The following is a 14,353-nucleotide window of genomic DNA, read 5'->3' as shown; positions in this document are numbered from 1 at the left end:
GGTCTTATGTCAGCGGACACAAGGTTGATGGTTGAGCAAGATTTGCTGCAAGCTAAGACAGTTGAATTTTGGATGACCTCAAGTTTATGAAATATAAAATGTGGGAGGTTAGCTAGGACTGTGTTGGAATAGTCCATTCTGGAGGGAACAAAGGCATGAATGAGGGTTTCAGCAATAGAAGAGCTGATGCAGGGGTGGAGTCAGGCATTGTTACGGAGGTAGAAACAGGCAGTCAGTGATGATGTGGGTATGTGGTTGAAAGCTAATCTCGCAGTCAAATATGACACCAAGGTTGTGAACAAACAGTCTGGTCCAACCTCATGGAGAGGGGTGGAGTTGACGGCAAGGGAGCGGATTTTGGAACAGGGACCGAAGGAAATGGCTCGAGTCTTCTCAATGTTGAATTAGAGTAATTTTCTGCTCATCCAGTACTGGATCTTGGATAAGCAGTCGATAGTTTACAATCATTGAGGGATTTGAGCGAGGTGGTGTTCTGGTGGAACCAGGTGTTGTCAGTGTATACATGGAAACTGATATTGTGTTTTCTGATGATGTGACCGAGGGGGCAACGTGTAAATGAGAAGTTGGAGGGGGTGAAGGGTTAGATCCTGGGGGCGACACCAGCAATAACCTTGTGGGAATGACAAGAGAAGCCATTGATGGAAATTCTCTGACTACGATTCACTAAGTAAGAATGAAACCAGGCCAGTGCAGTCCCAGCCAGCTGGACAGCAGTGGAGAGATGTTGGAGGAGGATGTTGTGGTCAACAGTGTCAAAGGCTGCAGACAGGTTGAGAAGGAGGAGGGAGGAAAGTTAACCTATATCACAGTCACATAGGTAATGTCAGAGGGCGAAAACCTGATTGAAGGAATTCAAGCATGGAATTTCTGGGAAGATAGGTTTGAATTGGGAGGTGACAACATGTTTAAGGGAGTTTGGAGATAGGGTGGTAGTTTTCAAGGATGGCGGGGGTCAAAGGTTGTATTTATGAGAGAGGGTTGATGACTCCGATTTGAAGGGGAGAGAGGGAGACAGAACCTGCAGGGAGAGAACTGTTAACAATGTCAGCTAAAATGGGACCTGAGGAAGGTGGAGTGGGCAATGGAGTTGGATCTCAGTAGTTTAGTGGGAATTGGGTTGAGAGAGCAGGAGAGAAACTAGAGAAAGATACAAGTTCAGGACTAGGACAAGGCAGAGCCTTAGAGGAAGTTTGGCCTGGTGGGCTCAGGAAAGGAAGGGAAGTAACAAGCAGCTGATCAGATGGTCTGAATCTTAGTGACAAAGAAGCCTGTGAGCCCCTTGCTGTACTCATTGGAGGTAAGGGTGGAAGAGACAGGGGAGAGGGGTTTAGGAGGACTGTTTGCAGTGGAGAAAAGAAGCCGGGGGTTATCTTTGCATTCCAGGCAGTTTTTGCAGATGACAGCAGTCCTTGATACTGCTGTACGTGGTCCAGCCAGATCTGATAGTGGATGGCTAAACCAGTTATCCTCCATATCCATGCAAGTCTTGGACTTAAGGGAGTGGAGCTGAGGGTCAATAATAGAGGGCATGGTAGGGTGAGAGAGAGAATAATGGTTTTATTGAGGACTGGAGCATCAAAGGTGGAGATGACATGGGACCATGGAATGAGGATGTCACTGACAAGGGCAGCATTTATAGCTCATCCCCAATCACCCTTGAGAAGGTGATGGTGAGCCTGCATTTTGAAACACCAACCTCCTCATGATGGTGCCCCATAATTCTGCATCATTGAAGATCTTTTGTAGGCTTGGGCCCACTTGGATTTGTATTCCAGCTTGCCACCTGAATTTCACAGTCACAGTGCTGGCACTCGCTGCCGACCTCGAAGAAAGCTGCCCACAAAGATCTAGTGATTTCACTAGCGTGGATTTCCCCTTTCCTGATGCCAGTCTGACTATAGTGCCAGCTATAGGGGATCTCCAGGTGTCCAGCAACAGTGCTATCATAAAGCATGGTAAGCAGCCAATCACATTGAGATATTCTCACAGACAGCAAACCAGAAAGTAAAATGCACTGCATTTTTCACTTTTAATTAAGTTTTTCGCAAAGAACAAAATAAATAATTGGGACATGCACTTGGGATTAGGGTAGAAGCTGAAATATCTTTTTTAACATTTTATTTTATAATGAAATAGAGTAATTTGCCAATCTACAAATAACATGAGTTTTGCAGGGCTATTAAGACTATTTAGCAATAATTATGAACTTAGTAAGCCTTTAAAAACCCAGTTACACCTCATTCAAGGAGGAGTAACTTTTTCAGGGGTTTTTACAGCGGGAATAATAGTGCGAATGAGTAAATACTGGTCAGCTCAGTGATTTTGACTTGATTGCAGTCCAGAGGCCTTCAACAGCACCATCTATGGGAAATGTAGCATCACTGACAACAACTTTGAGATTTTCATGTTAATTCCGCATGTGCAAACAGTTTGTTGTCAGCTTCAGGGCAGGAAGGATGGCCAAAGCTGACAGTTTTTCCGTCAATACTACCACAAAACCCAAACCCAAGCATCTGTTCCAGAAGTTGAACTAAAGATACTTGGATAAATTTGCCAAAGGAGAGGTGTTTTCCAAAGGTATGTGGACCTTAGCATTGGCGCTACAGCCCTATATTCTATACGTGTGCCTTTAGACCAACAGCTGCCTTCTTGGACTGTTGGGTTGGTAAATCTGCTCTATTAAGAAAAGTTTGCTGTATAGCCCAGACCAAAAGGCCGCTGAATGAAGAGCAGCCAATAAATCAAGTTTAAAGACACAATTGTAAGAGATTATTGCACTGTATTCTATTGACTATTGCATTATTGCATTGTATTCTATTGACTGAGACATCTGTTGGCTAGAATTTGTTGATGTTTGAAACAATAAATAATTAAAATGTGTACACCAAACCTTCTTTGATGGTTAAGCCATTTAGAGGTAATGTATTTTTCTGTAAGCTTGTTACCTTTGATACTTTCCAGCAATTAACATCATTCCTGGACGTGGTTGTTTTAGTTTTAGTTTTTGGAGCCCCCCACCTCACGACCAGCCAAGAAAAAGAACATTCTCTCTTATCTCCGCCTCACCCGTCATTTTTCATTTTTTGCAAATGTTATAGTGCTTTCATCTTGAGAACTCACCATTTACATTTAGGAGATGCTAAGAGCTGCAGTATTTTAACATATAGCATATGGAAGCCATTAGGGAAAGAATATTCGGTCCATTTTGCTCGTGTAAAGTAAGACTTTCTTTAAAGGTACAGAAAGAAAAAGCTTAATTTTCACTGCTTTTGTGATTTTGCCTTCTCGTTAGCAGGTTGCAATATATTTCTCAGATTTATCCGGCAGTTTGGGGCCTCCTGTTGTTTGGGGACCCCATGCCACCACACCGTTCATTTCACAGTAAATCCACCAGTGCCAGAATCAACAAATACATTGCCCTTTCCCTTTCAGAAGAACCAATAACTGAATTAGTATCTAGAACCAAGCTTCTACTTCCAGGAGAATCTAAAGATTAAAGAACATACTCACATGGGGCTCGACTCTTCATTTTAAACTTTAAACAGGGGGAAAGTATTTTGGGACATGAAAGGTTGTACATAAATGCAAGCCTTCCTTTTAAAATGACTTCCATCTTAAGTCAAGAGTAAATGTAAAACATTGGGTGAATTCATTAAATCATTCTTAAATCCAGTTATTTATAAAAGACACTCACCTCTACATTTATCGCTGTATAAGAAAAATGTACAGCTCTTCCAAAACTTTACAGCCCTCAATCCCTCCCTTAATTTTTGAACAGTTTTGCTGAAGCAAGTCTCTGAACTGTTTTAAAATGTTCCTAATGGCAACAATATATTCGGTAACTGTTGTGGACATCATTAACTAACGTCCTATCATTTAGGACAAAGCTGTGTGGGTTGTTTGAAGCAATGGTGGCAGTTTGTGCTGGGAGCAGTCATGAGATTGGGGGTGACACCAGACACTGGTCTTTACATGGCACTCACCTTTCACCTGTGCCCATCAGTGCAAATGGTGCCACCTATACCCTGGGCAACTGCCTTAATTGCAAGGTGAAATATGAATGAGGGTAACTGATAGTTCTGCCATCCTTTAATGACTTGGGCATATCTTGCCATTCCTTCATCGTCACTGGATCAAGATCCTAAGATCCTGTAACTCCCTCCCTAACAGCACTTTACCACATGGACTGCAGCAGATCAAGAAGGCCACTCACCGCTACCTTCTCAAGGGCAGTTAGGGGTGGACAATAAATACTGACCTTGTCAGCAATGCCTGTATTCTATGAATGAGCATAAAAAAAAAGAATGCAGATATACCAGTTCTTAAATGCACAGGTGCACATCAGGAAAACCTACCAGGAGAATCTTCACCTTTGTGTTCAGTATGTTGTGTTGGCGGAGAAACAATCAAATCGAACGAAAGCACATTTAAAAAAAAAATTATTGTGGCCAAAATGTGCAAAATCTTAAACTAAATAGCAATAATATATTGTAGTCTAATTGTAGCAGGCCTGCTGCTTGGGTCCTAACTTGCACCAAGCTCCATTCACCCATTACCCCTATCTTTGCCAACCTACATTGGCTCCCAGTTAAGCATTACCTCATTTTAAAATCCTCACCCTTGTTTTCAAATCCCTCCTTTGCTTCAACACCCCCCCCCCCCCCCCAACCCCCCCACAATCCCTGCAATCTCCAGCCCCACAACCCTCTTGAGATATCTGTGCTTCTCTAATGCTAATCTCTTAAGCATCGCCCAGTGTTAATTGGTCCAGGATGGGTGGCTGTACCTTTAGCTGCATAGGCCCTTAGCTCTGGAATTCCCTGGCCAAACCTCTCCTCCTTCCTTTAGACATCCCTTAAAACCATTTGGTCAAACTTTTGGTCAACTGACCTTATTTTCTCCTTGTGTGCCTCAGCATCATCCATTGTTTTATAATGCCCCCGTGAAGTGTCTTGCGACATGCTATTTTGCTAAAGGTGCTATACAAATACACGTTTCTGTTGCGAATTGAGGGTATGACAGAATAGATTGATTTTACACGCTTTGTTACTTAATATATTTAGTCCAAGAAATTGAATGTAAAACATTGGATTAATTCATTGAATTTGTATATAATTATGTGAAAATGATGTTTCCAAACAGGTTTGGGACGGTACCAAATGCCTTCACCCATTGTGGCAGATCCCCGTGGATACGACTGCCCTGGAGGGAGATCCCGCTAATATTCATCGACTGTGCAAGCTAACCGTGGACGTGCTGGTTTATGATAACCACATCAGTGCTGCAAACTCCCTCAAGGTACCATGTCTGAGCAACTGGACAATAATAGATAACTGAGACTGGTTAGAGGGCCTTGTTGAGGTGCTCAGGTAATGACACGCATCCTGGGTTCAGAGTTACTGACTGAATTCAGTTAAACATCTCTGCTTTTCTGTGTATGGTTCAGGTAGATCTCCTATGGTATGACTCATGGGTAGATCAAGAGGACGTGTTGTTATAGTGATGTAAGTGACATAAGCAGTTTAGCAGAATGGGCAAAGCCCTTGAAGAAGTGGAAGGTTTTGAGGAAGAAATTAAGAAATTGGAGTATGAACTCAATGGAAAGAGACTGAAGGGAGTGGGAGAACAGAAGAGATCTAGGGATCAAATAAGTAATTACCTGAAAGTATGGAATGCGGGTAGAATGCTCCATTATAAAACAAAAGCAAGTATCATTTTAGGTTTTATGAATAGGGCACAGAGAATAGGAATAAAGAGATGATGACAAATTTGTGAAAGATAACAATTTGGCCCCAGAGTACTATGTGCTTCTTTGGTCTTTCCATTATATAAAATACATTAAACTAGAGAGAGTGTAGGGCATAGGTTTGCCAGGATGAAACCTGGGTTAAGAAATGTGGTTTATGAGCAGAGACTTGAGATGCTGAGACAATTTCCACCAGGGCAAAGGAAGCTGAGAGGAGAATTCATTGATGTTTGTTGATCATCTGAATAGTGAAAGGCTTATTATCTCCAGTTAGCAAGTTGCTGACAAGGGATCATCAGTTTTAAATGGCCTAAGTTGTAAGGTTAGGGCTTCATGCAGAGAGTTGTTATGATATGCTTTGCCATGGGAATTAGTTAAGGCAGGGATCACTGCATCTTATAAGGGAAAGTGGTTATGTCATTGAAGTAGAGGAAAATTCAGTAGTGATTGGCTTCAGTACAGACACAAATAGCCTCCTTCGTTGGTTCAAAATCAGATGACTAATTTATTGAGAAATGCCATTCAGCATTATAGATTTTGGTTCAATTGATTTGAAGTCCCAAGCGTTTCTCCTTTACTGGTTCAACAATCACCTGTTTGTTAGTTAAGCGAAAAGCATTGCTATGGGAATGCAAAGGGACATTGATAGATTAAGTGAGAGATGGAGTTCAATGTAGCAAAGTATGATTTCACCCACTTTTGGACATGAGAAACGTAGATCAGAGTGTTTTTGAAATGCAGATAAGCTAGGGGCTGTGAATGAGCAGACGCCCAAGGACAGAAATCAGTAAAAGCTAGTGGACTGGTATAAAGAAACCCAAAAAGTCTAATGGAATGTTGTTCCTTGTCTCAGGAGGGCTAGAATACAAAGGAGTGGACATTATGTTACATTTATAGATAAAGCTCTGGTTAGAAACCATCTAGAGTACTTCATTCAGCTCTGGGCAATGCACCTTAGGCAGGAAATATTTGCCTTGGAGACGGTTCAGTGCATATCCACCAGAATGACACTGAGGCTAAATGGGTTAAATTATGAGGAGAGGTTGTATTGACTAGGCTTCATTCCCTTGAGTATAGAAGATTAAGGGGTGATCTAAGAGGTGGGCGGATAGAGAGAAACTGTTTGCTTTGGTGGGGGAGTCCAGAACAAGGGAGCACAAACTTAAAAGTTAGAGTTAGGCTGTTCAATGGTGAAGTTGGAATGAATTTCATCACACAAAAAGAAACCTGGAACTCTGCCACCAGAAAGCTGAGGTTAGGTTAGTTGAAAATTTCAAAACTGCGATTGAGAGATTTTTTTTAGGCAAGGGTATTAAGGGATATAGCATCAAGGTGAGTAGATGGGGTTGAAATAAAGAGCAATCATGATATAATTAAATGGCTTGAGGGGCTGAATGGCCTACTCTTGCTCCTATCTAAGACCTTCTGAGCACACATAACAATAGCAAAGATCCTTCTGATTAATAAATTAGTTGAACACGTGAGTGACAATGTGGGGGATGGACACAAAAATTAGTATAGTTTCCTGTTTGAAGAAATGAGGATACGATTTACAATGGGCATTTTTTCCTATTGTGAGTCTAATTTCTTTCTGGGCCAAGGGTTTGTGTTGTGCTAGCAGTTTGAAATAAATTACATGAATTGTCTGAACCAACTTCAACACAAAGCATGTGGTGAGAAGGGAAAAAGCTGGATATATGTGAGAGTTGTGGTGACACAGGCCAGCAGTCACGCTGTGTTACCTCACTCTCTACTGTCTTGTCAGATTGAGCACAGGGCCATTTTACTTCATGTAAACTCATCAGGATAGCTGGTGTCAGTTTGAGCAAGTAGAAATGTATTATAATTTCAGATTAATTCTGGAGCTATTCACAAAAGGTGTATTTGAAATAAACAAAGGAAATCAGAAGCGCACAAGTTTTAAAAGAAGTGTCTTTGCTTTGAAAGCCACATCTGTGAACCACAACTTCGCCAGTACTTGCTATTCATGCAGCGTGTCCCTGATCAGGAGGCTGGTTTTCACCAAAGGTTAAGCCAGCTCGAAATGGTTATGGGCTGGTTCAAATCTTGCCAGAATTGGAAAGTGCTCAAAGCACATGAGTTTATTTTGGAATAAGCTTATCCACAAGATGATTGCGAGGTCTTGGGCGCTTGTAGGAAGCACTCCAGTGGTAGGAATGGAGGTTTGAAATTTAGAAAGATAGGACCAGTTAAGCTAAAGTGTCATAATAATAATGAGCTCTGAAGAATCATACAGACTCGAAACTTTAGCTCTGTTTCTCTCTCCTCAGATGCTGCCAGACCTTCTGAGTTTCTTCAGCATTGTCTGTTTTTATTTCAGGTTCCCAGCATCCGCAGCATTTTGCTTCTTGGGCAGGATTTTCCCTTCGTCGGGTGGGCTCAGGATGGACGTGAAACGGATCGCCGCCCGCGATCGGGCCCTGACCGCGATTTCATGCTGGTTGGCCAATTAACGGCCGGCTAGCCAGCACGAAACGCGCGCTGAGAGGCTCGGCGCTGCCGGGGTGGGGGTGGGAGGAGGGCGAGTGCGGAAGTCTGCACATGCATGAGGGAGCGCGCGCTGACAGCTCCCTGAGGGCACAGAGCTGCCTCAGGCAGCTGGAGATTTGGACAAAGGAAAATAAGGCTTTAATAAATGATATAAACATGTCCCCACATGTGACTCAGTCACACGAGGAGGGCCATGTTAAAACTGAAGTGGAAACATTTTTTTTGAGTTTTTTTACTTACCATTGGAAACCTCATCCCTGCCTGTGGATGAGGTTTTGTAAAAAATGCAAAGGCCGCTTGGCCTATTCACCCACCTACCAACCGAATGGGTCGGGTGTGTGCGTAGGGGAGGGATGGTGATGTCTATCCCTTCCCCTTAAATGCATGTATGCTATTCACCTCAAACATTCCCTGAGTAAAGAAGTTTTCTGTGAAGTTCCTATTGGATTTATTAGTGATTATCTTATACTTATGCCTGGATTCTGATCTCTCGCGCAGCTGGAAAGATCTTCTCTCCACCGACCCTATTAAACCTTTTCAAAATCTTAAAGACTTGTATCAAGTCACCCTCGGCATTCTCTTTAAGAACAGAAGAACAGAACCCCAGCTTGTTCAATTGGTGTACAATCCTGAGGTGATAGTTTAGCCTTTCTCAAGACCTGGTCCCTCCACACTCAGCCCCACCCTTCCCCCCCTGCCCCTACTCCCACATCTATTTATTTTACAGTCACTCTCATGAGTCCCTCTCATTCTTCTGCTCAGACTGCCCCATACAAGCTACTTATACTCACCTGGAAACTCTTTCGAGTTATCAACAGTCACAGATTGCAACCCTTTTGAGTACAATCACAGTTCTTGGTTTCCGGGAGTGGGACATGAACCCACAACCCTCTGATTCAAAGGCAAGGGTGCTATGAACTGAGCCACAGCTGACACCTCTACTCACCTGGAAACTCTTTCGAGTTACCAACAGCCACAGATTGCAACCCTTTTCGAGTACAATCACAGTTCTTGGTTTCCAGGAGTGGGACATGAACCCACAACCCTCTGATTCAAAGGCGAGGGTGCTATGAACTGAGCCACAGCTGACACCTCTACTCACCTGGAACCTGTACTCATGAGTGTCACTGGGTAATTACTAACAATGGAATCATTGACCTGAACTCCCCCGGTCAGAAAAGTCATTTTGTGACATCTTGCCACCACCCTGGTTAAGATCAGCTAACTCAGTCTAGACTGGAGAGCAGGTCTGGAAGCTTCCTCTTTAATGTTTTAATGGTTCAGTATGCTGCCTGCTTAATTCAGGGGAGAGCTGGCTGCCAGATTAAAGCTGAATGCAGCCATCCCTGCTTGCAGAGGTTAATGTGCAATTCAGTTCACTCTCATCTGTTATGTTTCAGGAATTGATTTGTATTTTCATGGTCTGTTTGCTGCACCAACAGACTTTTGGGAGATCAATTTCAATAAATGAAGCCAGGAACCTCTTGCAGTGTGAACCCTTCTTGTTTAATGGTTCGCAATTGAGACAGCAGAGCCTCTGCATTTGGCACTCTCCCGTTCTACAACTCCCCTGTCTCCTGGCCGATTTCTCCACACCTTCAGCTGGGCTGATTTCTGTCCCCTCTTTTATCCGAGGTAGTGATTAAACTGAGGTTTAAAATGTAATTTCCTCAGTGTGTTTTTGGCTGGTAGCCTCAGATGGCCGAGGTAGATTGTTTGCAAGTGAGCACTTGCCTGTGCCAAACATGGATTTGTAATGTTGCTGTGGAGGGCCCAGATGCACCACAATGGGCTAAATGGCCTGCTCCTGAGCCGGAGGATTGTGTTGACTCAGCAGAAGAGCCACAGCCTCCAGAAGTAGTTCCCTTGTCCTTTTCATATTGTACTGGTATCTGCTAAACTATCGAACCACCCATTGAGGATTGTTGATAGTCGATGGGCCCCAGGCTGACGGAGTGATCTGTGGCTGCTTTGAATGTGCATTCATGGAGCTGTGAGGCCCCCTGCTGTCACTACTGCATGGTCCTGGAAGAATGACAGCACAAAACTGAACAATTAAAAGCACTCTTCAGGAAACGAACTGTATGGGTCTAACTTCAGCCACACTGTTCAGATGTAATGTTCTCTTAGATGTTCTTTGCAGTATAGTATACTTACACCCACCCACAGTCATGCTGGCCAACTGTCTACAGCAGTTAGGATACAGTTGTGGGTGCTGCATTTAAGGAGGGATGTGAAGGCCTTGCAGAGCACGCAGAAGAGGTTTACAAGAATGGTTCCAGGGATGAGGAACTTCAGCCATGAAGATAAACTGGAACAGTTGGGACTCATTTCCTTGGAGAGGAGAAGGCTAAGAGGAGATTTGATAGAAGTATTCAAAATCACAAAGCGTCTGGACAGAGTAGACAGGGAGAGACTGTTCCCACTCATGAAAGGATCAAGAGCGAGAGGGCACAGATTTAAAGTGATTAGTAAAAGAAGCAAAAGCGACATGAGGAAAACCGTTTTCACACATTGAGTGGTTATTGACTGGAATGCACTGTCTGAGAGTGTGGTGGAGGGAGGTTCAATTGAGGCATTCAAGAGGGAACTAGATGATTATTTGTAAAGAAACAACCGGCAGGGTTACGGGGAGAAGGCAGGAAAATGGCACTAGATGAAATGTTCACTCGGAGAGCTGGCACAGACACGATGGTCCTAATGGCCTCCTTCTGCACTGTAACAATTCTCTGATTCTGTGAGGATACAGGCAGCAGAGTTTTGGATGTGCTCAAGTTTACGAAGAGCGTAAGAGCCTGACCAGGAGAGCATGAGGATAGTTGAATCCAAAGGCGGGAAAAGAATGGACGAGGGTTTCGGGAACAGATGGACTGAGGCAGGGGTAAAGAGAGAGATGGACAACATTATGGAGCTGGAAGTAGGGAAGAGGCTATCGGGTTGGAACGTGAGCTCTCTGTGACATAGGACACACAGGTTGTGAACACTCTGCTTTTATCAGTGGCCAGGAAGGGATTTAGGATCAGTGGTGAGAGATTGGACTGAAGATAATGGCTTTGGCCATCTCGGTGTTTTATTGGATGAAATTGTGGCTCATCCAGGATTTGATCTTGAATAAGCAGCATGGGAGCAGAGCGTGAGTGGAGATATGGAGAGGGCTGGTAGTGAGGTGGAGCTGGGTGCTGTCAGTGTACATGTGGAAACTGGCATTGTATAGGGATGATGTGACTGATGGGCTTCATTTTGATGAGAAATGGAGGGAACATAGGATTTATCCTTGATTTTCAGAGTCTGGGAACAGGAGTGGAAATAGGGAGCTGGAGCCTTGGTTTAACATCACCTCTGAAAGTTTGGCACCTCCAACAGTGCAGGTTTTGTGGTGACGGTGCTTTAACAGCTACGATTGGGCTGATGCAGACAGTAGATATTCATTATGCAGTTACCTCCTCAGAAATGGCTATCTATTGACTTTGCTGAAGTAATGAGGTGTGACCCAGGCCTTTCTCTGACTGTTCACACTCGGCAAGCGTTGATTTTTTTTTTTTACATTGCCACAAACCATTCAGTCCAGCTGTTCACAAACCATTCAGTCCAGCTGTTCCTGAATAACATCCAACAGGCTTTTCGACTACATAAGGTGCATTTGTTTTCCTGCTCCCATTGGCCTGAGATTGGGCTGAAATGACAGTACAGTGGCAGTTCTCTACATTGCTCGCTGAGAATACTGGCAGTTGCAGCAAACATTAATGGGCCTGATTGTTACAGGAACAGGAGGAGGCCGTTCAGCCCCTCAAGCCTATTGCTCAATTCAATGAGATGGTTGACATGTATCTTAACTCCATTCACCCACCTTAGCTCCATACACCTTAATAACCTTAGCAAACAAAAAAAAAACCTATCCATCCTAATTTTGAAATTTTCAATTGATCGAGCCACAACAGGCTGCAGAGAGGGAGAAAGTTCCAGATTTCCACTAATCTTTGTATGAAGAATGCTTTCGGACATCACCACTGAATGACCTTCCTCTAATTTTATTATTATTCTGGACTGCCCTGCTGCAGGAAATAGTTTCTCCCTTACCACCCTGACAAATCCATTAATCGTCTTAAACACCTCAATTAAATTGCCCCAATACTCAAGGGAGTACATGGCCTAACGTCTATGCAATTGGTCCTCATAATTTAACCCTTTTAGTCCGGACGTCACAGAATCACAGTGCAGAAGAGGCCCTTCGGCCCATCGAGTCTGCACCGACACGTGAGAAACACCTGACCTACCTACCTAATCCCATTTAGCAGCACTTGGCCCATAGCCTTGACTGTTATGATGTGCCCAGTGCTCATCCAGGTACTTTTTAAAGGGTGTGAGGCAACCCGCCTCCACCACCCTCCCAGGCAGCGCATTCCAGACCATCACCACCCTCTGGGTAAAAGGTTTTTGCTCACATTCCCACCTAAACCTCCTGCCCCTCACCTTGAACTTATGTCCCCTCGTGGCTGACCCTTCAACCAAGGGGAGCAGCTGCTCCCTATCCACCCTGTCCATGCCTCTCTTCCCTTGCTGTGCATTCTGTATGTCTAGTGAAACAGTGAAAACTGTAGTAAACAATAATATCTAGTGTAATATCTTCTGGAAAATGTCTCTTTTTAAAACTTCAAGGTGCCTTGCCTTATCCCAGTTATTTTTTAAAATGTTTTTGTTGCTTAAGTGCATGTAATTTTTAAATTCATTCATGGGATGTGGGCATCGCTGGCTAGGCAAGCATTTATTGCCCATCCCTAGTTGCGCTTGAGAAGGTGGTGGTGAGCTGCCTTCCTGAACCGCTGCAGTCCATGTGGTGTAGGTGCACCCACAGTGCTGTTAGGAAGAGTTCCAGGATTTTGACCAAGCGACAGTGAAGGAACGGCGATATATTTCCAAGTGGAGGGGAACTTCCAAGTGGTGGTGTTCCCATCTATCTGCTGCCCTTGTCCTTCTAGATGGTAGTGGTCGTGGGTTTGGAAGGTGCTGCCTAAGGAGCCTTGTTGAGTTCCTGCAGTGCATCTTGTAGATGGTACACACTGTTGGCACTGTGTGTCGGTAGTGAATGTTTGTGGATGTGGTGCCAATCAAGCAGGCTGCTTTGTCCTGGATGGTGTCAAGCTTCTTGTGTGTTTTTGAAGCTGCACTCATCCAGGCAAGCAGAGAGTATTCCATCACACTCCTGACTTGTGCCTTGTAGATGGTGGACAGGCTTTGGGGAGTCAGGAGGTGAGTTACCCACTGCAGAATTCCCAGCCACTGACCTGCTCTTGTAGCCACAGTATTTATATGGCTGGTCCAGTTCAGTTTCTGGTCGATGGTAACCCGCTGGAACAAAAATAAAAATACCTGGAAAATCTCAGCAGGTCTGGCAGCATCTGCGGAGAGGCACACAGTTAACTTTTCGAGTCCGTATGACTCTTCAACAGAACTAAGTAAAAATAGAAAAGAGGTGAAATATAAGCTGGTTTAAGAGGGGGTGGGATAGGTAGAGTTGGATAGAGGGCCAAAGATGTCATAGACAAAAGGACAAAGAGGTGTTGAAGGTGGTGATATTATCTAAGGAATGTGCTAATTAAGGGTAGAAAGCAGGACAAGCAAGGTAGAGATAGCCCTAGTGGGGGTGGGGTGGGGTGAAGGGAAGGGATCGAAATAGGCTAAAAGGTAGAGATAAAACAATGGATGGAAATACATTTAAAAATAATGGAAATAGATGGGAAAGAAAACTCTATATAAATTATTGGGGGGAAAAAAAGGGGATCGGAAAGGGGGTGGGGATGGAGGAGAGAGTTCATGATCTAAAATTGTTGATCTCAATATTCAGTCCGGAAGGCTGTAAAGTGCCCAGTCGGAAGATGAGGTGCTGTTCCTCCAGTTTGCGTTGAGCTTCACGGGAACAATGCAGCAGGCCAAGGACGGACATGTGGGCATGAGAGCAGGGTGGAGTGTTGAAATGGCAAACGACAGGGAGGTCTGGGTCATGCTTGCGGACAGATCGAAGGTGTTCCGCAAAGCGGTCACCCAGTCTGTGTTTGGTAACCCGCTGGATATTGATGG

At 44.1% G+C, this 14,353-nt stretch overlaps 1 protein-coding gene across 7 annotated transcripts in view; it reads left to right on the top strand.

Annotated features, from left to right (window-relative positions):
• The window catches only part of pot1 (protection of telomeres 1 homolog), a 334,309-nt gene that overhangs the window by 264,826 nt on the left and 55,130 nt on the right, over positions 1-14,353 (top strand). For all 7 annotated transcript variants that reach the window (XM_078568389.1, XM_078568390.1, XM_078568392.1 and 4 more), the window contains one exon: positions 5,164-5,319. In XM_078568389.1, coding sequence (XP_078424515.1) covers positions 5,164-5,319 — 156 coding nt within the window. The remainder of the gene's footprint in view (positions 1-5,163; positions 5,320-14,353) is intronic.

The sequence above is a fragment of the Cetorhinus maximus genome, chromosome 22 (assembly GCF_964194155.1).
Source record: "Cetorhinus maximus chromosome 22, sCetMax3.hap1.1, whole genome shotgun sequence".
Lineage (NCBI taxonomy): Eukaryota > Metazoa > Chordata > Chondrichthyes > Lamniformes > Cetorhinidae > Cetorhinus > Cetorhinus maximus.
The sequence above is the reverse complement of the archived record's forward strand: the minus strand, read 5'-3'. Positions and strand labels throughout refer to the sequence as shown.